The sequence below is a fragment of the Sorex fumeus genome, unplaced genomic scaffold, assembly GCF_029834395.1.
Source record: "Sorex fumeus unplaced genomic scaffold, SorFum_2.1 ptg000165l, whole genome shotgun sequence".
NCBI lineage: Eukaryota > Metazoa > Chordata > Mammalia > Eulipotyphla > Soricidae > Sorex > Sorex fumeus.
In genome coordinates this window covers 1,133,557-1,157,317 of record NW_026606222.1, presented here as the reverse complement: position 1 = coordinate 1,157,317, position 23,761 = coordinate 1,133,557, and the positions used below count along the sequence as shown (strand labels likewise).

The window sequence follows — 23,761 nt, the reverse complement described above, 5'->3', positions numbered from 1 at the left end:
CTGTCCAGCAGCGGCCTCTCCCTCAAGAATCCCTCAGAGGCTGGAGAGAGAGTGCAGCAGGGGAGGGGGGGCACTGACCCGTCCAGGGGCTGACCCCGGGTTAATCTCTGACCCCTGCCAGGAGGGATCCCATGGCCCGGGACCCAGGAGGAAGCTTCAAGCACCACTGGGTGTGGCCCCCAAACAGACATAACAAGAATCTGTAACAGGAATCTGTCCTTTAGAAAGACACTAGAAAACCAGGCCAGAGTAATAGTTCAGCGGGGAGGGCCTTTGCCGTGCGCAGGTTCAATCCCCGGCATCCCTTGTCGTCCCTCGACACCGCCAGGAGAAACCCCCGAGCATCGCCAGGTGTGACCTCCTCCCCCACAAAGAAAAGCCAAAAAATAGAGGAGGGTCGGGCCAGGCCCAGAGAAGCCCAGTACTGCGAAACGGTCTCCAAGGCCTGGGCATAGCCGGGGTGGGGCTTGGTGGGAGGCTGGCTGCGAGGACCCTGCGGCCTCCTTCTCCCAGAATCATGAAGGTCACGTTCTCCCCTGGCGGTGACCCAGCCCGGTTCAGCCGCAACTTGTGTTTAAATGAAGAGTAAGTGGGAGTGAGTGAATGGACAAAAGAGAATTCGTGTGGGACCGGTGAGGTGATACAGGGGCCAAGGCACTGCACGGCCCAGTGGGATCCCTGACACCTCGGAGCATCTCTCTGGCCCCACCGAGAGCCAGGACTCAGCCTGAGCGGAACTGGGTGGGGACCAAAAAAGATAAAAAGGAATATTTGTGGCTCTCTCTCTCTCTCTCTCTCTCTCTCTTTCTCTCTCTCTTTCTCTCTGTCTCTGTCTCTGTCTCTCTCTCCTTTTTGGGTCACGCCCTGCGATGCTCAGGGGTTCCTCCTGGCTCTGCACTCAGGAATCACTCCTGGTGGTGCTCAGGGGACCATATGGGATGCCAGGGATCGAACCCGGGTCATCTGCATACAAGTAAGTGCCTTTCCTGCTGTGCTGTTGCTCTGGTCCCTATGTGTGGTTTTCATTCGAATCAGGGAAGAATGTGACAGTCAGTTTTATTTGTCCCTAATGACATACGTGACATATGGGGGCAGATTACAAGTATGGATCTTAGAGCCACCTAACTCCATAAGAAAACCCAAGATTTGATGGACTTACCATCTTGTATGTGTTTAGGGTTCTCTCTCTCTTTCCCTCTCTCTCCCTCTTCCCCTTCTCTCAGGAATTGATATGTGATGCCTTACTTGTTGTAGTATCTCTCTAACCCCCAGGCCTTGCTTGGTTTTTATTTTTTGAATCACACCCAGAATGCCTAGGGGTTCCCCCTGGGTCTGTCCTCAGGAATTACTCCCGGTGAAGCTGGGGTGAGACCCATATGATTTGGGTTGCTTTGACTTTTTTTTTCGTTTGTTTGTTTTTTTTTTTGGGTCACACCCAACGATCTCAGGGGTTCCTCCTGCCTCTGCACTCAGGAATTACCCCTGGTGGAGCTCGGGGACCATATGGGATGCCGGGGATTGAACTCGGGTTGGCCATGTGCAAGGCAGACACCCTCCCCATTGTGCTATTACTCCGGCCCCATGGTGGCATTGCTTTGACTTTTTTTTTTTTTTTTTTTGCAAAGCAAACTCCTTCCCCGCCATACTGTCACTCCAACTCTGGCCTTCCCCATCTTGTCACACCCCTCCATGGAGGGAAGTTTGGTCCTGGGAATGGAGAGAAACCTTTCCCGTCCCTCGGACGTGCCACAGTGTAGTCTCTGTGTCCCCGAGGGAGCAGAGCAGAGCGAGGGCCCTAGGGAGAAAGGTGGTGGGTGACAGCGGAGTGGCGAGGGTGTGTCCTCCTGCATCTGCTCCCACCCCCAACTCCTCTCCGAAGGGGCAGGAGAGACACGGGTTCAGGGCCAGCCTCGTGTTCAGCACCTGGCCGGACCGCCCGCCCACTTGCCTCTCCGTTTTTCCTCATCTCTGTGTCTTTTGTTTGTTTTTCCTCCACAGCCCCAGGAGCTCAGGGTTTACTCCCAGCTCTGTGCTCAGGGCTGGCTCCAGGCCTGGCTGGGGGACCAGGTGTGAGTCCTTTAGCCCCTGACGGTCTCACCCGGTCTGTCTCAGAGGCTCCCTCCTCCCCCATCAACGGCGATAAAGAAGTAGCATCCGAGGCCGTGTGGAAGGGGGGCTGTGCCTCCCAGCAGGCCTCGGGCTCGGTCAGCGCCAGCGTTTCCGACACTCTGGACACTCTGGACTTCCCTGGCCCACGCCTGTGCCATGTACGTGGTGGCATTGCTTTTTTATTTTATTTTATTTTTCTTTTTGGGTCACACCCAGCGATGCACAGGGGTTACTCCTGGTTCATGCACTCAGGAATCACTCCTGGCCATGCTCGGGGGGGGGGGGGACCCTATGGGATGCTGGGGATTGAACCCGGGTCAGGCTACGTGCAAAGCAAACACGCTACCTGCTGTGCTATCGCTCCAGCCCCTGCTCTTTTTTTTCTTTCTGGGTCACACCCAGCTGCTCTGCTGGGCAGTTGCGGGTTCGAGTGGGAAGAGCTTGGGCCAGTCCTGGAGTGAGCGAACCCCCTGGGTGATGGGTGCAGCGCGGGCTGGGCCAGGTTTCCCCGGAGCGTTGGTGATGGACACGGATGCAGCGGCAGAGTGCTCGTGCCTCAGTGGCTCCGCGGATGGAGAAGGGTCCTGGGAGCACTCAGTGCTCCTTCCTTCTCCCCTCCCGCCCAGGGGCCGTTGGTGTCCTGCCGCTCTGCTTTTCAGAACATCCTACAGTGAGACTTTGCCCGCACCATGCAGAGTGTTTCCGCTCCGTTGCCCTGCAAACCCAGCGAGGTTGTTTTCAACCTGCACCGACCTGTGATGGGGGCGGTTGCATTTCTCCAGCTGAGAGAGGAAGATAGACCTTTGCTCCAAGAAGTTTGTACAGTGCCATTGGTGTGTGTGTGTGTGTGTGTGTGTGTTATTATTTAGGGGCTGGAGAGATAGTACAGGGGTTAAGGCTCTTGCCTTGCTGTGCGGCTGACCCTGGTTTGATTCCCGGCACCCCACATGGTCCCTGAGCACTGCCGGGTGATTCCTGAGCACTGAGCCAGGGGTGATTCCTGAGTACCAAGTCAGGAGTGAGCTCTGAGCACTAACCCAGGAGTGAGCCCTGATCACCAAGCCAGGAGTGAGCCCTGAGCACTAAGCCAGGAGTGATTCCTGAGCACCAAGCAAGGAGTAATCCCTGGGCACTAAGCTAGGAGTGAGCCCTGAGCACCAAGCCAGGAGTGAGCCCTGAGCCCTCTCTCCACCCCGTGTGTTTCTCTTCTGCCCAGCTGTTTTCCTGCCGGGTGGAACACAGAGAGTCATTGACGATTGTCCGATTGCCTTCGGCCCACGATGGCCGTACCAAGGAGCTGTGACGGAGGATTCGCCAAAAAAGGCCTCAAGTACTTACTGTGTGTCTGTTTACTGAAACATGTCTGCTGAGCACCTTGGAGTCACCCCCTGTGTTTGGAAGGGGGGCCCCGACCCAGCAGTGCTCAGGGCTTCCTCCTGACTCTGTGCTCAGGGATCACTCCTGGTTCTGTGCTCGGGGATCACTCCTGGGGCTCGCACGTGTTTTTGGTGCCGGGGACAGACCCGCACCTACCCACTGGACTATTTCCCTGACCCTTATTTTTTTTCTGCTGTTAAGTTTTATTTGTGATTCTGCCAAATCTCCTGCCCCCGTCCCCCTCGGAGAGCCCGGCAAGCTACCGAGGGTATCCGGCCCGCACAGCAGAGCCTGGCAAGCTCCCTGTGGCGTATTTGATATGCCAAAAACAGTAGCAATAATGGGTCTCATTCCCCTGACCCTGAAAGAGCCCCCAGTGTGGCAGTGTTGGGAAGGACGAGGAAGGAGAGGCTGCTGAAATCTCAGGGCTGGGACGAATGGAGACGTTACTGGCGCCCACTCGAGCAAATCGATGAACAATGGGACGAAAAGTGATACAAGTGATACAAATTTTATTGGTGGGGGGCCACACCCCACAGTGCTCAGGGTTTACTCCTGGCAGGGCCCAGGGGACCCCAGGTGGTCCCGGGAAGAGGACTGGCCATGTGCCCTGTACTCGCTCTCGGCCCCAGGAGCGGGTCTTGTGCATACATGCAGTGAACACACGTGTGGGCCTGAGAGTCCTGCGGGGCTCTGGGTGTGTGGCGTGTTGGCCTGTGACTGCCATGAGCCACGCGTGTGTGCGGCCACCATCGGCCCGTCGCTCCAGCCGGGGGGCTGCACGGGCTGGTCCTGGGGGAGCCCGAGTGGCAGCCACGAGACGGGACGGTCCCAGCTCCACAGAGACTGTCTGCGTCACGCAGCGGGAAGGGAAGGACGAGGATGGGGGGAGGGCGGAACGGGTAGGGCATTTTGCCTCGCACGTGGCTGACCCGGGTTCGATCTCCAGCATCCCATAGGGTCCCCCGAGCACCGCCAGGAGTGATTCCCGAGTGCATGAGCCAGGAGGAACCCCTGAGCATTGCCGGGTGTGACCCAAAAAGAAAACAAAAACAAAAAATCACACAGGGATGTGGGCGGGAGGGCCGGTGGGCGGCTGGAGTGGCCGCGAGAGGCCGGAGGTCCGAGTGGGCCTCTGGATTGGAGCTGCCTGTGGCCATGGTCCCGGGGCGCTCGATCGTTGCTGGGAGCCCGGGGTTGGGACCTCCCTGGGCTCGCCTCAGATGCTGCCCCTCCCTGTAAGCTGTGACGGTTTCTGCATGTGTTGCCAGGTGTCCAGTGTGTGGGGGGGAGGGGAGCACCGTGTCAGCAGCGCCCCCGTCTTCCTTCCTTCTTGGGGGCCCGCTGCCCAGTACCCGGGGAAGGGGGCGGCCACCTTCCCCTGCAGGGCTGGTGATCACGCTGTCCCCTGATCATGGTCGGGCTGCGCCAGGCGCTGGCCAGGGGCCTTCGTGCAGCCACGTGGGGCTGTGTCCGGCGCTTCCTGGGGGCCTGACCTCGCACCCTGTCTCCCAGGCTGGCCTCCGTTGCTCTGACCTTGCCGAAGGCCGGAAGGAGGCGGCTGGCCTCTGTTCGCGGCCCTTCCCCCGCCTGCCGGCCGGCAGCACCTGCCCAAGCTCTTCTCCACAGCTTGGGTTGTGCTTTGGGTCACGCCTGGCGATTGCCCCGGGGCTGGTCTCAGCGCTGGGTGCTCTCAGGATGCTCCCGGTTGGTGCTCTGGGGCCAGGTGGCGCGTGCAGTGCCCGCACTCAGCCCTTTGGCGTCTCTCTCGGGGGCCCTTGCGCCCGCGACTCGGGGCCCTCGCGCCCGTGACTCTGCCCCACCTCACTTTCAGGGCCCCAGAACAGTGACCTGAAGAGGCAGTGTCTGCTGGAGCGGCTGCTGGACGCCGTGAAGCAGGTGAGGCGTGTGCTGCCCGCTCACTGCTGGCCTCTGCGTGCGGGTGGGAACCTGACCTCCCGCTGGCCGGGCAGTGTCCGGCCCCGCTGTGGGTGGTTTCCCCGCTCTGTACCGCGGGAGAGAAGGGCTTCCTCTCCGGGGCCGCCGCAGACGGGGCTGCTGTCCCTTCTGGCGTGGGTGACGTTCTGGGGTACAGGGACAGCCTGACTCCGCACCCAGCACCCTGACTCTCAGGCCTCTTTCTTGAGCCTGCAGGCTGTGTTGTTAGTTGGTTCTTTTTTTGGGGGGTGGTGGTGGTGGGGGAGCATACCCAGGAGGACTCAGGGCTTACCCCTGGCTCAGCACTCAGTGCTCAGTCCTGGCTCGGGGGACCCTGCAGGGTGCCAGGAATTGAACCGGGTCAGCTGCGTGCAAGGCCGGTGCCCTCCCCGCTGTCCTGTCCTTCTTTTTTTTGGTGGGGGCCACTCCTGGTGATGCACAGGGGTTCTTCCTGGCTCTGCACTCAGGAGTCACTCCTGGTGGTGCTCAGGGGACCTTATGGGATGCCGGGGATTGAATCCGGGTTGTCTGCGTGCAAGGCAAACGCCCTCCCCGCTGTGCTATGGCTCCAGCCCCTGTCCGGTCCTTCTGGCCCCTTGTCTCCCCTTTCTTTGGGTCATGCTTGGGGATGCTCAGGGACCGAGCGGGGCTGGGATGAAATCCAGGGCTCCCCTGCTCTTTTGAGTTACCTCGCTGCAGTTTTTGTTGTTGTTTTGTTTTTGTTTGTCTGGCATCGCACCAAGAGGTGCTCCAGGCTGCTCCTGGATCAGTGCTCAGGTGCCCTATCTGCAGTGTTGATTCACCCTAGGGCCAGGTGCTAGCTGCAAGCCAGGCAGGCGCCCGAACCCCTGTGCCGTCGCCCCGGGCCGTCTCCCCGTGTTGGTTGAGGTTTGAACTTCCTTTGCCCACCGGGTGTCCTGACCTCCCTCTCTTCCTGCAGTGCCAGATCCGCTTTGGAGGGAGAAAGGAGATCGCCTCGGACGCTGACAGCAGGTACACATGTGCTACCCCGGACCCCGGGGACCCCCGGAGCCGAACGGTGGCGGGAGGGGCCTGGCCGGGGTGTTGGGCCTTGCGACCCTGTAATACGGCGATGGAACCTGGGCCGTGGGTATCATGACAGTTGTGACTGTATCATTGAAAGAACTTCCAGGCCCCCTGATTGAGGGCGTCCCTGCCGGGGGTGGGTCTGTGTAAAGTCGTCTCCAGGGCAGCTTGTAACAGCAAGCAAGAGCTTGGAGATCAGGACTGGGAATTGGGAAAAAAACGGTGAATCCAGCGGCGTGTAGCGTCCGACAGAAAATTAGCACGGCACCGTCGGAAAATCAAGTCTGCGAAGAACTTGTTTTAAGCAGAAAAGGGACATATTTCTTTAATTATTTATTTATTCTCTTTTTGGGTCACACGCGGTGATATCAGCTCAGGGGTGTCTCCCGGCTCTGCACTCAGGAATGACTCCTGGTGGTGCCGGGGCGGGGGGTGGGGGTGGGGACACCCTATGGGATTCTGGGTCAGCATGCAAGGCAAAAGCCCGACCCACTGTGCTGTCGCCCGACCCACTGTGCTATGACTCTAGCCTCTGTATTTGTTTTTTCTAGAGGGTTTTTATTTTATTTATTTTTTTTTGCTTTTGGGGTCACACCCGTCGGTGCTCAGGGCTTCCTCCTGGCTCTGTGCTCAGGGGACCCTATGGGACGCCGGGGGGTCGAACCTAGCTGGCTGTGTGCAAGACAAGTGCCCTCCTTGCTAAACTAAACTATATTGCTCTGGTCCCAAAGACATCCCTCTCCAGCGTAGCCACAAAGAGCTGTTGCAGAGGCCCTTGGCTTCGGGGGACCTTGACCCAGAGGCAGCAGTGACACTGGGAGAGACCCCAAAAATGCCTATGGGTAGTTTGGGGCAGGGGACGTTGGGACCCCGTTATTTGCTCTGTCTTGGTGCTGGGCCGTACCAGCGACTCCCAGTTTGGGGCGTTGACGGTCGCCCCTGGGGTGTTCAGGCGTCCTTAGAGCACTGAGGATGGAGCGTGAGGCGCCTCCAGGCACGGGCTCGGCTCACGCCTTCCTTCATGCCACTCTGCGAAGTTACTGAGGCTGGATGCCCCCGTGGGCCATCTGGCGGGCAGGTGGGCCTGTGGTCACACAGCAGGTTGCCTGGGCAAAGCCAGTGTTGGGTACAAAGTTCCCTTTTCCAGAAGTGTGGGCCCCGGGTCACCCTGGACCTTCCCTTGGCCAGTGACAGCCCGCCTCTGTCTCCTGCGGCCCCCCTGCTCGTGGCTCTGTGCCAGGCCAGCGGGCGTCTCTGTTCTGGTTTTCCCTGTTGGTTCCTGGCGTCTTTGCCTGCTGCCCCTTGTGCCAGAGGCCGGTTCTCGTTGGCCGCGGGCCCCCCAGGCGGTGTTGGCTTCCGAGCACACACTTGGGTGGGTGGGTTTGGGGCCACACCCGGCGGTGCTCAGGGCTGACTCCTGGCTGTGTGCTCAGGCGTTACTCCTGACAGGGCTTGGGGGACCCTGTGGGACGCCCGGGGTTAAACCCAGGTTGGCCCCACGCCAGGCCAGTGCCCTCCCTGCTGTCCTGCGACTGGCCAATAGTCGGGTGTTTTTGTCGGACACTTTAGAAAACGGTTAGAAATGTTGACTTCACACTCTCGAAAACTGATTGTTCTTCCGATTCGCGGTTGCCCCGGAAGACTGGCACCTTGATCGTTACCCGTGCCCACCTGCCAGCCTCAACCCTGCCCACTCCCACGGGGGATTTGGGGAGCTTCTTTCTCTCTTGTGAGTTCTCGTTGCTGCCAGCTCGCTTCCCCCCACCCCCCCTTTCTGGTTCTTTCTCTTTTTTAACTTTTTCCTCCCCTGCCTCTTGTATTTTTCTGCTGCCATGTTCTCTTCTCCCTCCTTTTGGGTCACTGATGCGACCGATCAAGAATTATCTGCTCCACCCTCACGTAATCACATGCAAATGTAATACACACGTGTGCGCACTCATGCTCTCACACACAGATCTTTATCGCGTTATTTTTACCAGTTGAATCATTCAGAATGTCCTACATCATCGCTCTTTTTCCCCCTGGGGAGCACCCTGTCAAAAATTTTCCAAGTTACATATCTGATCATTTATTTTTTGGGGGGGTTTTGTTTTGGGGCCACACCCAGCCGTGCTCTGGGCTTACCTGGACACTCGGGACCAGGTGTGTTGCAATTGAACCCAGGTCGGCTGCGTGCCAGTCAGGGGCCTTCCCACTGTACCATCGGCCCGGCCCCCTATTTATTCTTTCAGTGATTTGTTTATTTTGCCTTTTTGGGTCACACCCAGCGATGCTCAGGGGTTCCTCCTGGCTCTGCACTCAGGGATCTCTCCTGGCAGTGCTCAAGGGCCCCTCTGGGATGCTGAGGATTTTGAATTCCGGTTGGGCAGTTGCAGGGCAAATGCCGTCCCCACTGGACTATCACTCTGGCACCCCGAACAATTCTTTAAAAAGGCTGTGTGGTGTTGTATGACGGCTGGCCTCAGGGGAATGCTGACTAGCTCCAAGTTTTACAGCGTAAGGATAAGCATCCCTGGACATTTTTTTGTTGCTGCTTTTGAGGTGGTTGGGTGTTTTTTATTTTTTTTCTTTTTGGTGGCGGTCACCCCTCGCGATGCCCAGGGATCACTGCTGGCTCTGTACTCAGGAATCACTCCTGGCAGGACTTCACGTCCCAGCGTGTCTCGAGAAGAGACACTGTCGCCTCTCCCGATGGCACCCTCGAGACCGTCTGCTGGCGGGTGCTGGTCGCACACCTGCGTCGGTGAGGAACTGCCCAGTTGTTTGCCTGGTACTTATTTGGCCGCGTTTTTCATCCCCGCCCGTGGTGGAGAAGCAGCCCTGCCCTGCACCCAGTTGGCATTTTCTGTTCCTGCAGAGGCTCAGCATCAACACGGGGTAGTTCCAAGCTGTGTTTCTCCAACGGCTAGCGATGCGAAATGTATTTCCACTTGCTTCCACCTGGACCTCTTCTTTGCTGTTTGTGGTTCTCTTTTTTTTTTTTTCTTTCCTTTTTCTTTTGAGTCACACTCGGCGATGCTCAAGGGGTTCCTCCTGGCTCTGCACTCAGGAATTAACTCCTGGCAGTGCTTCGGGGACCCTGTGGGATCGAACCCGGGTCAGCCGCATGCAAGGCAAATGCCCTCCCGGCGGCACTATCACTCCCGTTGGTCTCCTTTTGCTTATTTCCTAATGAGCCCTGCTTTTAGAACTGTGGGATAAATTCTTTGTGTTTTTGTTTTTGTGTCACACCCAGCTATGCTCGGGGATCACTCCTGGCGGGGCTGGAAGGTCCGTAGCGGATACTAGGGATCGAACCCCACATGCGAGGCAAGCCCCTTACCTGCTGGACTGTTGCTCTGACTCTAGCATAGATTTTTTTTTTTCTGTTTGGGTCACACCTGGCGATGCTCAGGGGTTACTCCTGGTTCATGCACTCAGGAACTACTCCGGACCGTGCTCAGGGGACCATATGGGATGCTGGGCATCGAACCCGGGTCGGGCCACCTGCAAGGCAAACGCCCTACCCGCTGTGCTATCACTCCGGCCCCGGATTTTCTTTTTTTTAATTGCTTTTTGGGTGACACTCAGCGATGGCCCCTATAGCATAGATTCTTAGAAGGAGGGTTTGAGGGGTAGGTGCTGGGGCGACGGCCCCGAGGGTGGAAGGCATGCTGGGCAAGCAGAAGGCCCAGGGTGGATCCTGGCACTGCTGGTCTTCTGGGGACCCAGAGGGGCCCCCAAGACTGCCAGAGTTCCACGGGGTGGGAACTTAAAGGAGAAGTGGCACTTCCTGACCTCTCTGCAGTTCACATTCCGCTGCTCTCAGTTCTGTGAGCGGGCTTCAAGTTCCTTGCCCTAGACTGGGACCTCAAAACTGCATGATTTTTGGGGCTGGAGCGATAGCACAGCGGGTAGGGCGTTTGCCTTGCACGCAGCCAACATGGCCGACACAGGTTCGATTCCCAGCATCCCATATGGTCCCCCGAGCACCGTCAGGAGCAATTCCTGAGTGCATGAACCAGGAGTGACCCCTGAGCATCGCCGGGTATGACCCAAAAAGCAAAAAAAAAAAATTCCTGAGTGCATGAGCCAGGAGTAACCCCTGAGCATCGCCGGGTGTGACCCAATAAGCCAAAAAAAAAAAAAAAAACCTGCATGATTTGTTTGCCTGGGAGGGAGACTCACCATTCAGTGCTCACCGTTTCCCTTTGTGGTTGGTTCATTTACCTTCTTTAATAATTTTTTTAAAAATGTCATAGGATTGCTTATTCTTTTCCTATAGAATAAGGATGTAGGCCCATAGAATAAGGCCTTGTAGGGGGCCTCCACATACTATGAATATGAATCACTTCCTAGCTATACGTGCCAGAATTTTCCCCTCTGATTTGTCATCTACTGCTTTGCTATGCCAGTGAAATGCTGCCATCTAGTAGTGAAGAGTTTCTGTGGGGCTGTTTCTGTCAACTTTAACATTTTGGTTTTAGGGCTGGAGTGACAGTACAGTAGGTCGGGCACTGGCCTTGAACGTGGCCAACCCGGGCTCAATCCCTGGCATCCCATGGAGCCCCGCAAGCACTGCGAGGAGTGATTCCTGAGTGCAGAGCCAGGAGGAACCCCTGAGCATCGCCGAGTGTGGCCCAAAAACATCCAAAAAAATTTTTTTTAAAAGAAATGTTAGGATCGGAGAATTAGAGCAGTGGGCAGGTCAGTTGCTTTGCATGCAGTGTACTTGGGTTCGATGCCCAGCACTTCCTATCATGCCCCGAGCCCCTGCAGGAGTGACCCCTGAGAGCAGGGTCAAGAGTAAGCCCTGAGCACCACCAGGTGGCCCCAAACCCCCAAACCAAATAAAACTTAAAAAAAAAAATTTAGACTATTCTTTTCTAAGATTCTATATTTCTGATTTATTATTTTCCGATTTATTACTATTATTTTAAATTTTATGTATGCTTTCAGCACTCATAGATTAAAAAATTTTTGGTCCTCTGAGATTTTGTTCTGTGGTTAATGAAAGGGGTTTTGGGGGCCAGGGGGCCAGGTCTGCATACGGTTTTGCAGTCCAGGTGCTGAGAGGTTGTCATGTCTGTCCCTTTATCTCCTCCCAGCACTCAGCTCTTTTTTTGGTCGTTGCTGTTGTTTACAGTGATTTATTTCATTCGATATTCCAACACCAACTCCCCCACCATTATACCTTCCCACCGCCATTATTTCGAATTTTCCCACCGTCGTCCAAGCCTGCTCCAAAAGCAGGTCCTAAGTAATTTATTTTGTGTTGCTTGCTATGAATAATCTGCTAAAAATGATCCAACAAAGTTCCCTTAGAGGAGAAGATTGTTGTGTCTCATCCTGGAGCCATTAAGCCCCGTTGAGTCTTGTGCGCACACACACACACACACACACACACTTTTTTTCTTTTTTTTTCTTTTTGGGTCACACACGGCAATGTTCAGGGGTTACCCCTGGCTCTGAACTCAGGAATCCCTCCTGGTGGTGCTCGGAGGACCATATGGGATGCTGGGAATCGAACCCAGGTCGGCCGCGTGCGAGGCAAACGCCCTCTCCGCTGTGCTATCGCTCCAGCCCCTATATACATCTTTTGATCAAGATTAGTTGCCGAAAAAGTATCGTCGAAGTGACATCTGCACTTGTTTGTTCATTGCAGCACTCTTTACAATAGCCAGAATCTGGGAAAAAAACTGAGTGCCCGGGAACAGATGACTGGTTAAAGAAACTTTGGTACATCTACACAGTGGAGTACTATGCAGCTGTTAGAAAAGATGAAATCATGAAATTTACATACAAGTGGTACTACATGGAAAGTATCATGCTAAGTGAAATGAGTCAGAAAGAGAGGGATAGACATAGATTGCATTCATCTGGGGAACATAAAGTAACAAAATAGGAGACTAACACCCAAGAATAGCAGAGATAAGTACCAGGAGGTTTGCTCCACGGCTTGGAGGCCAGCCTCATAGGCTAGGGGAAAAGGCAGCTCAGATAGAGAAGGGAGCACCAAATAAAGGGTGTTGGGAGGATCCACCCAGGATGGGAGATGCATGCTGAAAGTAGACTATAGACCAAACATAATTGCCACTCAATGCCTCTTTTGCAAACCACAGCATCAAAAAGGAGAGAGAGAGAAGAAAAGGGGCAGGGTAGGATGGTGGGTTGGGGGGTGGGAGGGATACTGGGATCCGTGGTGATGGAGAATGGGCACTGGTGGAGGGATGGGTACGCGATCATTAGGTAAAGGTAAAGGCCCTCCCGTTGATCGTCGATTTGCTCGAGCGGGCCCAGTAACGTCTCCATTGGAGACTTTGTTGTTACTGTGTCTGGCATATCGAATACTCTCGGTAGCTTGCCGGGCTCTCCGAGAGGGGCGGAGGAATCGAACTCGGGTCAGCCATGTTGGCGGCTTGTAAGGCGAACGCCCTACCGCTGTGCTATCGCTCCAGCCCTCGGATGGGAGACGCGATCATTGAATAGCTGAAACCCAAGCACAAAAACTTGTAAGTCCACAACTGTACCTCATGGTGTTTCATTAATAAAAATTAAAAAACAAAAAAACAAAAAAATCTTTATGGATTAAAAATAGAACCTTTCAAGCTAGAAAAAAAAAAGATTAGCTGCTGTGTCCTTTTCACTCCATCAAGTGTTGTGCGTTAGTCTTGGTACGTCCATTGCCTAGAGTGTGAGATGTCACGCGGCCATGAACGATTGCCGACAGTGCTCAGCTCTTACCCTGCTCTTACCCAAAAACATTTCCAGCTCCTGGTAAACGCTTTTTAGGGCCTGAACAGCCCTGGGCCCTTGGCTCTGGGTATCATTTGTGTCATCAGTCACCCAAATGTTAAGTACTTTCTACTGACGTCACTAATGTTGTTCTCAATCATTTTTTTTTCTCTTCTTGTAAATCTTTATCTGCCCTTTAACTTAGCCCAGGATTGATCTTTCCTGGGCAAAGGGTGAGAACCTTCTTGAAAATGGAACTAATATCCCACCAGGGGGCCTGGGGCCTCCAAGGGTTGTCCTGTGTGGCTTTGCGTGGGCAGTGCCGGCGATGGAGCCGTGGCCCTGGCCAGGGCCAGAAATGGGCTGCTGTTACGGGCACCGCCGACTGCAGCCTCACAGATGGGGCCGCTGTTGTCCACTGAGGGTGCTTCGGACCCTGCCTAGGACCGGCCCAGAAGATCCCCGTCCAGCTGGAGCCTGATAAAAGGATTTATTCATTAGGATCCGCCTGCATGGGGCCGAGCGATAGCACAGCGGGGAGAGCTTTTGCCTTGCACGTGGCTGGCCCAGGTTTGATTCGCAGCATCCCATAGAGTCCCCCCCACCCCCGAGCACCGCCAGGAGTGATTCCTGAGTGCAGAGCAAGGAGTCACCCCTGAGCATTGCCGGGTGTGACCCAAAAAGGAAAAAATTAAATTAAAAAAAAAAAAAGAATCCGTCTACACATGGGATGGCTCGGTTGCCATTACCGCTGGCCCTGACTCTTGTTCAGACACCGGAGCAGAAATGGGATTTTCCCAAGGCTCATTAGAGGGTCCGTGCAGGCCAGGTGGGCCTGAAGTCTAGGGCAGGATGCCGGCGAGCAGTGCTTGGTGCTTGGTGCGTGTGCTGTCCACTGCTGGGAGACAGATCCAAATGCACCCCAAGTGTTTGGTTTTGTTATTGTTTGGGTTTTCCAGCACTCCGAGTACGTGGGGACTGGCTGCTTGCAATCAAGTGGCCGGTCCCTTGGGCCCCAGCAGCTGAAGTTCTTCACTTAAATTCCCAACTCCTCCTCTTCAGACTTTGGCCATCTTGAAGGCAGTTTAAAATAACAAAAGCAGGGGCCAAGGGCTGCAGTGGTCTGTACTGGCAGATCCCAGGGGATGGGAGGGAGTTCGCCTTGCACACGGCCGACCTGGGTTCCATCCTGGACCTGGGTTCAATCCCTGGCATCCCACATGGGCCCCCGAGCACTGCCAAGAGGAATTCCTGAATGCAGAGCCAGGAGTAAGCCCTGATCGTTTTTACTGGGTGTAACCCAAAAAGCAAACCACAAACAAAGAAATAAAAATAGAGCTTCTCTGCCCCCTGCCCCGGGAGTTCTGACAGGGCTCAGCCCCAGCTGCCTTCGAGGGAGGCCCCAGGGGCCCAGGACTCTGGGGTGGAGCTGTGCACGGCCCCGGGCAGGGCTCGGTAGGCAGATAGCTGTGCCCAGGATGGGCGGGACCGACCGTGGCTGATTTGTTGGTTTTTGGGGCCAAACCTGGTGGTGCTCAGGACTGAGTCCTGCCTGGGTGCTCAGGGATTCATCCTGATGGGGCTCAGGGGACAGTCTGTGGTGCTGGAACCCAGGTTGGGCCACGTGCAAAGCCAGCGGGCAGCAACCCCGCGTGCTGGCCCCCTTCCTGCAGCTGTGCTGATTCCTCCAACACACCGTGTCCACGTCCTGCTCATGTTCAGGGACCCGACTGTGCTGGCAGATCGGCCTGTGTCTAGGGATCTCTCTGTGCCCAGGGATCTCTCTGTCCACGGATCACTCTGTCCACAGATTTCTGTGTCCACGAATCTCTGTGCTCACAGATCTCTCTGTGTCCATGCCCTCTGATCTCCAGCTGGGAGGGCGGGGGAGCCCTTCTGTGACTGCAGCTTGTCCTGGGGCTCTGGGATGTGGCGGGAAGACCCCAGCACATGTGTGGCCACGGCACCGGAGCTGAGTGTGCCCTGTCCTCAGGGAGCCCCGGGGAAGCCTGGAAAGCTCCTCACGTGTGACTGGAGCCCACAGCACTGGCCCCACTGGCCCCACCGGCCCCGCCAGTGTCATGGGTGTGAAATGTGACAAGCACCTGCTGTTATTAGTGCTGGGCAGGACAGGAAACGCCTCTGGGCAGGCGAGGTCCAGCGGGGGCGGGAGCCACAGGGCCTTTGTGCTTGGCTCTGTGCTGCCCGGCCTGCTGGCTCGTGTCAGGTCCACGCAATGGTGGGAGGGCGCCGCCAGCCAGGCCCCTTCCTCTCAGCCCGCCCTGTGTCTCCACCGCCCACTGCAGCTGGCTTCAGGCACCGCCCACTCACCCGCCTCCCTCTCCGTGCTCCCGGGAGGCTGCAGCTGCGCCCGGCCTGTCTAAGCGTGTGTGTGTGTGTGTGTGTGTGTGTGTGTGTGTGTGTGTGTGTGTGGTGCGTGTTGCATGTGTGCAGGGACAGGGCTCCGAAGCCCGCAAGCCCAGGAGGGACCCAGGAGCCCCGGAAACCCGGGCCAGAATGGAGGCAGCTGCTGTGATCCATGTGGATGCAGTGGGGAGGAGGGCGTTTGCCTTGCGTGTGGCCGACCCGGGTTCAATTCCCAGCATCCCATCTGGCCCTCCGAGCACTGGTAGGAGGAATTCTGAATGCAGAGCCACGAGTAATCCCTGAGCATCGCTGGGTGTGATACACACACACACATACGCGTGCGAACACACACACACACACACACACACACACACACACACTAAGCCGTGTGGATGCAGAGAGGGCTCCTGCTCTCGGGTTATGGGGGAAGAAACCCACCCAGACCCATGGCCTTCGCTGCAGCCTAAGTGAAAACTCCAGCCGGGCCCGACTTCCCGATGCGACCTTTCACAACTCAGCAAAGAACAAGGGCAGAATCTACATACACACGGGGCTGGCGTGATAGGACACAAGAAAGGGCACTTGCCCCGCACAAGGCCGACCCGGGTTCGATCCCCGGCATCCCATAGGGTCCCCCAAGCACCGCCAGGGGTGCATGAGCCAGGAGGAACCCTTGAGCATCGCCGGGTGTGGTTCAAAAACAAATCACGCGCATATATACACATACATGTATACATGCATAGACATACGTGTATGTCTATTTAGTGTCAGGCACAGGCCACTGGATCACAGTGTTTCCAGTGTGGCAGGCGGGTGGATTCAGTCCCCTGGTGCTCCCCTCCTCGGCCCCCGGCCACGGTCCTGAGACGGGTGTGAGTGAAGCCAGGGCCAGATCCCACGGGCCACGGAGGAGCTGGCGTGTCAGGCTGTGGTGGGGCCTGAATCCGAGTCCAGGCACATCGATCAGACATAGTTCGGGGTCCAGTGGGGCGGACTGCACCGGAACTGATCGGTCTGCAAATCCCTCTGCCCCTCTGCCGCCTCTGCTTTCTGGCCAGCCTCAGTTTTTTTTTTCTTTTTTTATTAGTGAAACACCATGAGGTACAGTTATAGGCTTACAAATTTTGTGCTTGGGTTTCAGTTATACAATGATCAAGTGCCCACCAGTGCCCGTCATCCATCACCACGGGTCCCAGCATCCCCCCCCACCCTCCATCCCCCCCCCCCCCCCGTCCCACCCTGCCTCTGTGGCAGGGTATTCCCCCTTGTTCTCTCTCTCTTCTTTTGGGTACTGTGTTTTGCAAGAGAGGCCTTGAGTGGCAATCATGTTTGGTCTATAGACTACTTTTAGCATGCTTCTCTCACCCTGGGCGGGTCCTCACAACACCCTTCATTTGGTGCTCTCTTCTCTATCTGAGCTTCCTTTTCACCTAGAACGTGTGTGGCCAGCCTCAGTTTTGTGTCCATTTCAGGTTGCCTGTGATGGTCACTTTGCTCCTCACTGAAGGCAGGGGAACGGGTTGCGGCTTCTCTGCGTCGCGGAGAAGGAGTGGAGTAGCGGGGAGGCGTGTGGGCAGCCCCCGTGGGCTGTGGGCGGGTCACCTGCCCCTCCCCGCTGGGTCATGGGGTGCTGATCTCCCAGACCCCGCCCCTCCCTCCCTGCCTCGGGCAGGTGGCGTCTCTGTCCCCAGCGTGGACTGACAGCCCCTGTTCTCCCGCAGGGTGACCTGCCTGTGTGCCCAGTTCGAGGCTGTCCTGCAGCACGGCTTGAAGAGGACGCGGGGCCTGGCCCTCACGGCCGCCGCCCTCAGACAGGCTGCGGGCCTGTCCAGCAAGACCGAAACAGGTACCCTGGGCTGGTGGCCACGCACGCCCCCACACGCCTCTCCCTAGCTGGTGAGGCGGGCGGTGGGGGGGGGGGGCGGCTTTGGGAGAGGCACGGACGGGGGCACCCACATCCGTGGGGATGCTGGTGGCGTCTGCGGTTCTCTGGGGTGGGTGGGGTGGGGTGTGGGGCGTGGCTGTGCCGATTTTGAGGGGCGGGGAATGGACGTGCTGTCACCATTAGTTCCTGTGTCCAGGCATCCGGAGGCTTCGCTTTCCACTGAAGAGTAACAGGAGAGTGTGGCTGCAGTGGCCGTTTCCGTCGGTCCAGCCTGTCCCGGGGGACATCCAGGCATGAGCCACCGGAGGGACATGCTGGCATCATTTTTCTGATGTCTTGGGGTCGGTCTGACAAGTTGGAATCAATTCCCACTTATTTTTTTCTTTTTGGGTCACACCCGGCAATGCTCAGGGGTTCCTCCTGGCTCTACACTCGGGAATTATTCCTGGCGGTGCTCAGGGGACCCTATGGGATGCTGGGAATCGAACCCGGGTTGGCCACATGCAAGGAAAACGCCCTACCTGCTGGACTATTGACCGGCCCCTCAATTCCCTCTTGAGCAAGCGCCCGACCCGGGCCACATCTGAGCTTCGAGGCCTCCGTTCAGTCAGTGTCACTTTTCCTCCTGCCGACGGCTGCCCCGCCAGCCTGACTCTCTCCTGGCTGTGGGGGCAGATGAGTCAGGCCTCACCAGCCCCAGCCCAGCTGGGACCTCCCTGTTGCCCGTCCTCAGACGCCCAGGTGCCGTGCAGACGGCCCGTTCAGCAGACTGCAGGATACGCTGCCCACTTGCTGCAGGGCCAACACCCCAGCCCTCTCCTGGCTGTTGGAAACAGGGTGGCATAAGTGATCGCCTCGTCTCTCACAGGCGACAGACTTGCTTCTCTGGCCTCGAGGGCCTCTTTTTCTTGGGGGGGGGGGTCACACCCGGCGATGCACAGGGGTTACTCCTGGCTCTATACTCAGGAATGACTCCTGGCGGTGCTCTGGGGACCCTATGGGATGCTGGGAATCGAACCCGGGTCGGCCGCGTGCAAGGCAAACGCCCTCCCCGCTGTGCCATCGCTCCAGTCCCAACGAGGGCATCTTCGAATACGGCTGATCACGTTGTACTCTGGCGGCTCGGGGTCCCTGGGGTCTGGGTGGGGGAGGCACAAGTTTATTTCTGTCTTAAAATAATTTCTAGTGAAGCCTCACGTGCTGGGAGCGCCCCGGCCCGGCCCCCGATGGGCGAGAGGAAACCCTCAGTCCCACGGGGTTCTCGGTTCCCCTTTGGTGTCTCTCGGGTGCCGAGGGAGTCATTGGTCAGCGCATTGAGGGGCAGGAGGTTGCCTGGGGAAGTCAGGGGAGAGGACCACGCCCTGCCCCCCGCCAGCTGGGCGAGGAAGGCCTCCTTCTCACCCGGCACCGCTCTTCCCCACTTCCAGGAGGAAGGAAGCCGGGGGATGGCTTTGGGGGCCTGAAGGCAGAGGCGGGGGTCAGAGAGGCTCTGCAGGGCCTCTGGTGGCCGACTCTCCGCCCTCTTTCGTTTTTATTTATTTATTTATTTATTTATTTTTTTGCTTTTTGGGTCCCACCCGGCGATGCTCAGGGGTTCCTCCCGGCTCTGCACTCAGGAATGACTCCGGGTGGTGCTCGGGGGACCCGATGGGATGCTGGGGATCGAACCCGGGTTGGCTGTGTGTCAGGCCAACGCCCTCCCCGCTGTGCTGTCGCTCCAGCCCCCCCTCCGTCTTCTGTTTGTGCCCTTGGCCGGTGGCTGAGTTGGCTGCTGCCCTCGGCCGTGTCCAGCTGGCCCTGGCTCCTGCTTGGGTGCCGTCTTCACTTCCTCCCCAGCTTCCTGCCGGGCTTCTGCTTTCGTGGAGGTGGGGGCCGCAAAGGCCTGGGGAGGGGGCCGCATGGGGGTGGGGGACTGGGAGGAGAGGCATCATTCAGCCTTTTTCTTTTTTTTTGCTTTTTGGGTCACACCCAGCGATGCACAGGGGTTACTCCTGGCTCTGCACTCAGGAATGACTCCTGGCAATGCTCAGGGGACCCTATGGGATGCTGGGAATCGAACCCATGTCGGCCGCGTTCAAGGCAAACGCCCTACCCGCTGTGCTGTCGCTCCAGCCCTCATTCAGCCTTTTGTGTGTGTGCATGTGTGGTGCCTGGGACAGACCCTTGAGGCCTCACAGATGCAAGGAGAATGCTTCGCCCTAGGCCGCACCCCTGCAACCCCCTGCAGGAGACTTTTCCCTTTTTGCTTGCTTGATTTCGGGGGGTTTCCCCCCGGCCTTCCTGAGACCGCCGGCATTTGCCGTGCAGAGTAAGTTGGGATGTTAGTGGGTTCATCGGTGCTGGGGCTTGAAGTTGTGTCCGGGGGGCTCAGGCCCACGGATCCCCCCATGCCGTCTCCGAGCTCTGTCCTGGACTTTGATACTCGGTCTCTGCCGGAACCTTCAGAGCCTGCCCAGCTGCCCCAGGCCTTCCCTCATGCCATGAGAATGACGCCATGTCCTTGGATGAGAAGAATTTTAAATTGAGTTTGTGATGATTAAATACATCTCTCTCCAGGGGTGGGATGGGGTGGTGGGAGACGCCTCAGAGGGCTGGGGTACGTGACTTTACACGCAGGAAGCTGGGTTTGACCCCTGGCCTGGTGCCCCCCAAGCACTGCAGGAAGTGACCCCAAGCCACGAGCCAAGAGTAGCTCCCAGCAACGATGCCTGCCCCAAGCCCACAGCTCCGTGAAATACCGCGTCTGTTTTCACACAGTTCCAGGCACTGGCCACTCCGGCCCATGTGTCTAAGTTACAGGCCAGGCTGGCTCCATGAACTCAGACTCACGACAGGCACTTCCTGTAGCAGATTTTTTTTTCTTTTCTTTTATTTTCTTTCTTTTTTTCTTTTTCTTTTTTTTTTTTTTGCTTTTTGGGTCACACCTGGTGATGCTCCGAGATTCCTCCTGGCTCTGCTCTCAAAAATTACTCCTGATGGTGCTAGGGAGATCATTCTCGGGATGTTGGGAATCGAACCCGGGTCGGCCACGTGTAAGGCAAATGCTATCGCTCCAGCCCTTACAGCGGATTTTCTGCAGTGGCCTCAAGGTTGGGGGCCAGCCCGAATCTGCTCTGCCCGCGAGATGGACCCTGCAAAGGTGGTGTCTGTGCGACCGTCTGAAAAGCCTCAGTAGCTAAGGGCTGTCCTCTCCCTCGAGCTCGTCCGCGGTCCGCTTGACGTAGGAGAGACACCAGCGGACCGCGGGGATGCAAGGAGCCCGGTGCGGGCACACTTGGGGGATGGAGGGAGAACGAGTCTCCCAGGGCCGTGGAGTTTCTGTCACTTGCTAGACTGGAGATTAAATTGCTCTGGGCTTTCTCGGGAGGGTTGAGGAGGTCCTGGAGGAGGCTGGCAGCGAGGCCCGGTGACGCCCGAGCATGCCGAGGGAACGGCCGGGACAGCCAGCCCCCATCTACCACCCTGCAAACCAAAGGAGACACAGGGAAGCACTGAGCCGGCCCCAAATGTCGCCTCCAGCTGTTCCCGGGATGCTCATTTAGTTTTAAGAAATTTAATTTCGTTTTGCTTTTGGGGTCACAGCCAGCAATGATCAGGGGTTCCTCCTGACTCTGCACTCAAGAATTACTCCTGGCGGTGCTGGGGGGGAAGCATATGGGATGCTGGGAATCGAACCTGGGTCAGCCGGAGTGCAAGGCAAATGCCCTACCGGCTGTGCTATCGCTCCAGCCCTCTGGGTGTTTTGTTACTGTTCCTATTTGTGTGGGGGCCTCGACTGGCCAGGCTCCAGGGCTTCCTCCTGACTCTGCTCAGAGGTCACTCCTGGAGGTGCTCAGGGCACGCTCTGTGGTGCCGGGATCAGACAGACCCAGGTGGGCAGGCACCTCCCCCAACCTTGGGTCGCTCCCGGGTGCTGGCTGTGAGGAGGTGGTTGGTTATCAAGCAGGGGTCGTGGCCTCCGGCCACCAAGCTCAGCACTTCCCTCCCTTCCCTCCAGCCCTGCAGTGGTCAGGGCTCACTCCTGGCTCTGTGCCCAGGGGTCACTCCCGGAGGCGCATGCCCGGTGCCGAGGCTCGCACCTGGGTCTGCCACGAGCAAGGCAAAGGCCCTCCGCTCCGTGCTGGCGCTCTGGGGGGCTGGGTTTGAGCCTGTGGGCCGCTGACCTGTCCAGGCTTATCCTGCGAGTGACCTCCCGGGTTTGGCGGGTGCCTGAGACTGGACCGGCCCTCGCTGGACCCCAGGCGGGACGCACAGAGGTGGGCGGGGTTCAGGCGCCGCGCGCGGGCGGTGGTGCGGGGCCCGGCCGCGTCCAGGCCCTGGGCTGCCCCGCGCCGGCCCGCGCTGATGGACGTGTCCCTGCAGAGCCCGTGTTCTGGTTCCACGTGAAGGAGCTCCTCAGCAAGCACGAGCTGCAGCGCTTCGCGTCCCTGCGCCACATCGCCTCGGACGCCGGCCGGGGCCGCGCCTGGCTACGCTGCGCCCTCAACGAGCACTCGCTGGAGCGCTACCTGCACATGCTGCTGGCGGACCGCGGCCGCCTCGGGTACCGCCCGCGCAGGGGACCGGGGTCCGGGGCGGGGCACAGGGGCCCCGTGCCGCTGGGTGTGGGGGTCCCGGGGCGGGCACCAGAGCCCCTGCGCGCGCCTGGGTCTGGGGGTCCCGGGGCGGGGGTACCAGTGCCCCTGCGCGCGCCTGGGTTTGGGGGTCCCGGGGCGGGGCCCAAGTGCCCCTGCGCGCGCCTGGGTTTGGGGGTCCCGGGGCGGGGTACCAGTGCCCCTGAGCACGCCTGAGTCTGGGGGTCCCGGGACGGGGCCCAAGTGCCCCTGCGCGCGACTGGGTTTGGGGGTCCCGGGGCGGGGTACCAGTGCCCCTGCGCGCGGCTGGGTTTGGGGGTCCCGGGGCGGGGCACCAGAGCCCCTGCGCGCGCCTGGGTCTGGGGGTCCCGGGGCGGGGTACCAGTGCCCCTGCGCGCGCCTGGGTCTGGGGGTCCCGGGGCGGGGTACCAGTGCCCCTGCGCGCGCCTGGGTCTGGGGGTCCCGGGGCGGGGGTACCAGTGCCCCTGCGCGCGCCTGGGTTTGGGGGTCCCGGGGCGGGGCCCAAGTGCCCCTGCGCGCGCCTGGGTATGAGGGTCCCGGGACGGGGCCGAAGTGCCCCTGAGCACGCCTGGGCTTGGGGGTCCCGGGACGGGGCCCAAGTGCCCCTGCGCGCGACTGGGTTTGGGGGTCCCGGGGCGGGGCCCAAGTGCCCCTACGCGCGCCTGGGTCTGGGGGTCCCGGGGCGGGGCCCAAGTGCCCCTGCGCGCGCCTGGGTTTGGGGGTCCCGGGGCGGAGTACCAGTGCCCCTGCGCGCGCCTGGGTTTAGGGGTCCCGGGGCGGGGCGCAAGTGCCTCTGAGCGCACCTGGGTTTGGGGGTCCTGGGGCGGGGCACCAGTGCCCCTGCGCGCGCCTGGGTTTGGGGGTCCCGGGGCGGGGCACCAGAGCCCCTGCGCGCGCCTGGGTTTGGGGATCCCGGGGCGGGGTACCAGTGCCCCTGTGCGCGCGTGGGTCTGGGGGTCCCGGGGCGGGGCCCAAGTGCCCCTGCGCGCGCCTGGGTTTGGGGGTCCCGGGCGGGGTACATGGGCCCCGTGCAGCTGGGTATGGGGGGTCCCGGGGCGGGGCCCAAGTGCCCCTGTGCGCGCGTGGGTCTGGGGGTCCCGGGGCGGGGCCCAAGTGCCCCTGCTCGCGCCTGGGTTTGGGGGTCCCGGGGCGGGGCCCAAGTGCCCCTGCGCACACCTGGGTATGAGGGTCCCGGGGCAGGGCCCAAGTGCCCCTGCGCGCACCTGGGTTTGGGGGTCCCGGGGTGGGGGACATGTGCACCTACGCATACCTGGGTATGGGGGTCCCGGGGGCGGGGTACAGGCACACCTGCGCGCCGGGTATGGGGGTCCCGGGGTGGGATACACACTTACAGACACATGCCCGGGTCTGGGGATCTCAGGGCAGGGTATGCGCGGTGCCAGGCACGCTTGGGTATGGGGGTGGGGCAGCAGGCACCTGCGCATGCTCGAGGAGGGGGACCCTGGGGGCGGGGTAGACGCTCACAGGCGCATGCTCGGGTCTTGGAGTCCCGGGGTGGCAGGGTAGACGCGCACCTGCGCTCCCTCGGGACGGAGTGCGGGGGGGGGGGGGGGGGGGGGTGGTGGTGTTCGTGAGCTCACCTGCTCATGTAGGGGGTGCCGGGGATACGCTCTCACCTGCATGCTCAGGTGGGGGTGCACACCCACATTGGTCCCTCTTGGAGCCGCAGGCTGTGAGGAGCACGGTCTGGAGAGGACCCTCAGGACAC

General features: G+C 58.9%; 1 protein-coding gene across 1 annotated transcript in view; it reads left to right on the top strand.

Annotated features, from left to right (window-relative positions):
• The first annotated feature begins 5,319 nt into the window (after positions 1–5,319).
• Positions 5,320–23,761, top strand: part of SNX29 (sorting nexin 29) — an 81,323-nt gene continuing 62,881 nt past the window's right edge. Inside the window, exons 1-4 of the mRNA XM_056107415.1 lie at positions 5,320–5,385; positions 6,365–6,417; positions 17,274–17,398; positions 21,800–21,980. Of these exons, the coding sequence (XP_055963390.1) occupies positions 21,952–21,980 (29 nt within the window). The 5' untranslated portion in view covers positions 5,320–5,385; positions 6,365–6,417; positions 17,274–17,398; positions 21,800–21,951. The remainder of the gene's footprint in view (positions 5,386–6,364; positions 6,418–17,273; positions 17,399–21,799; positions 21,981–23,761) is intronic.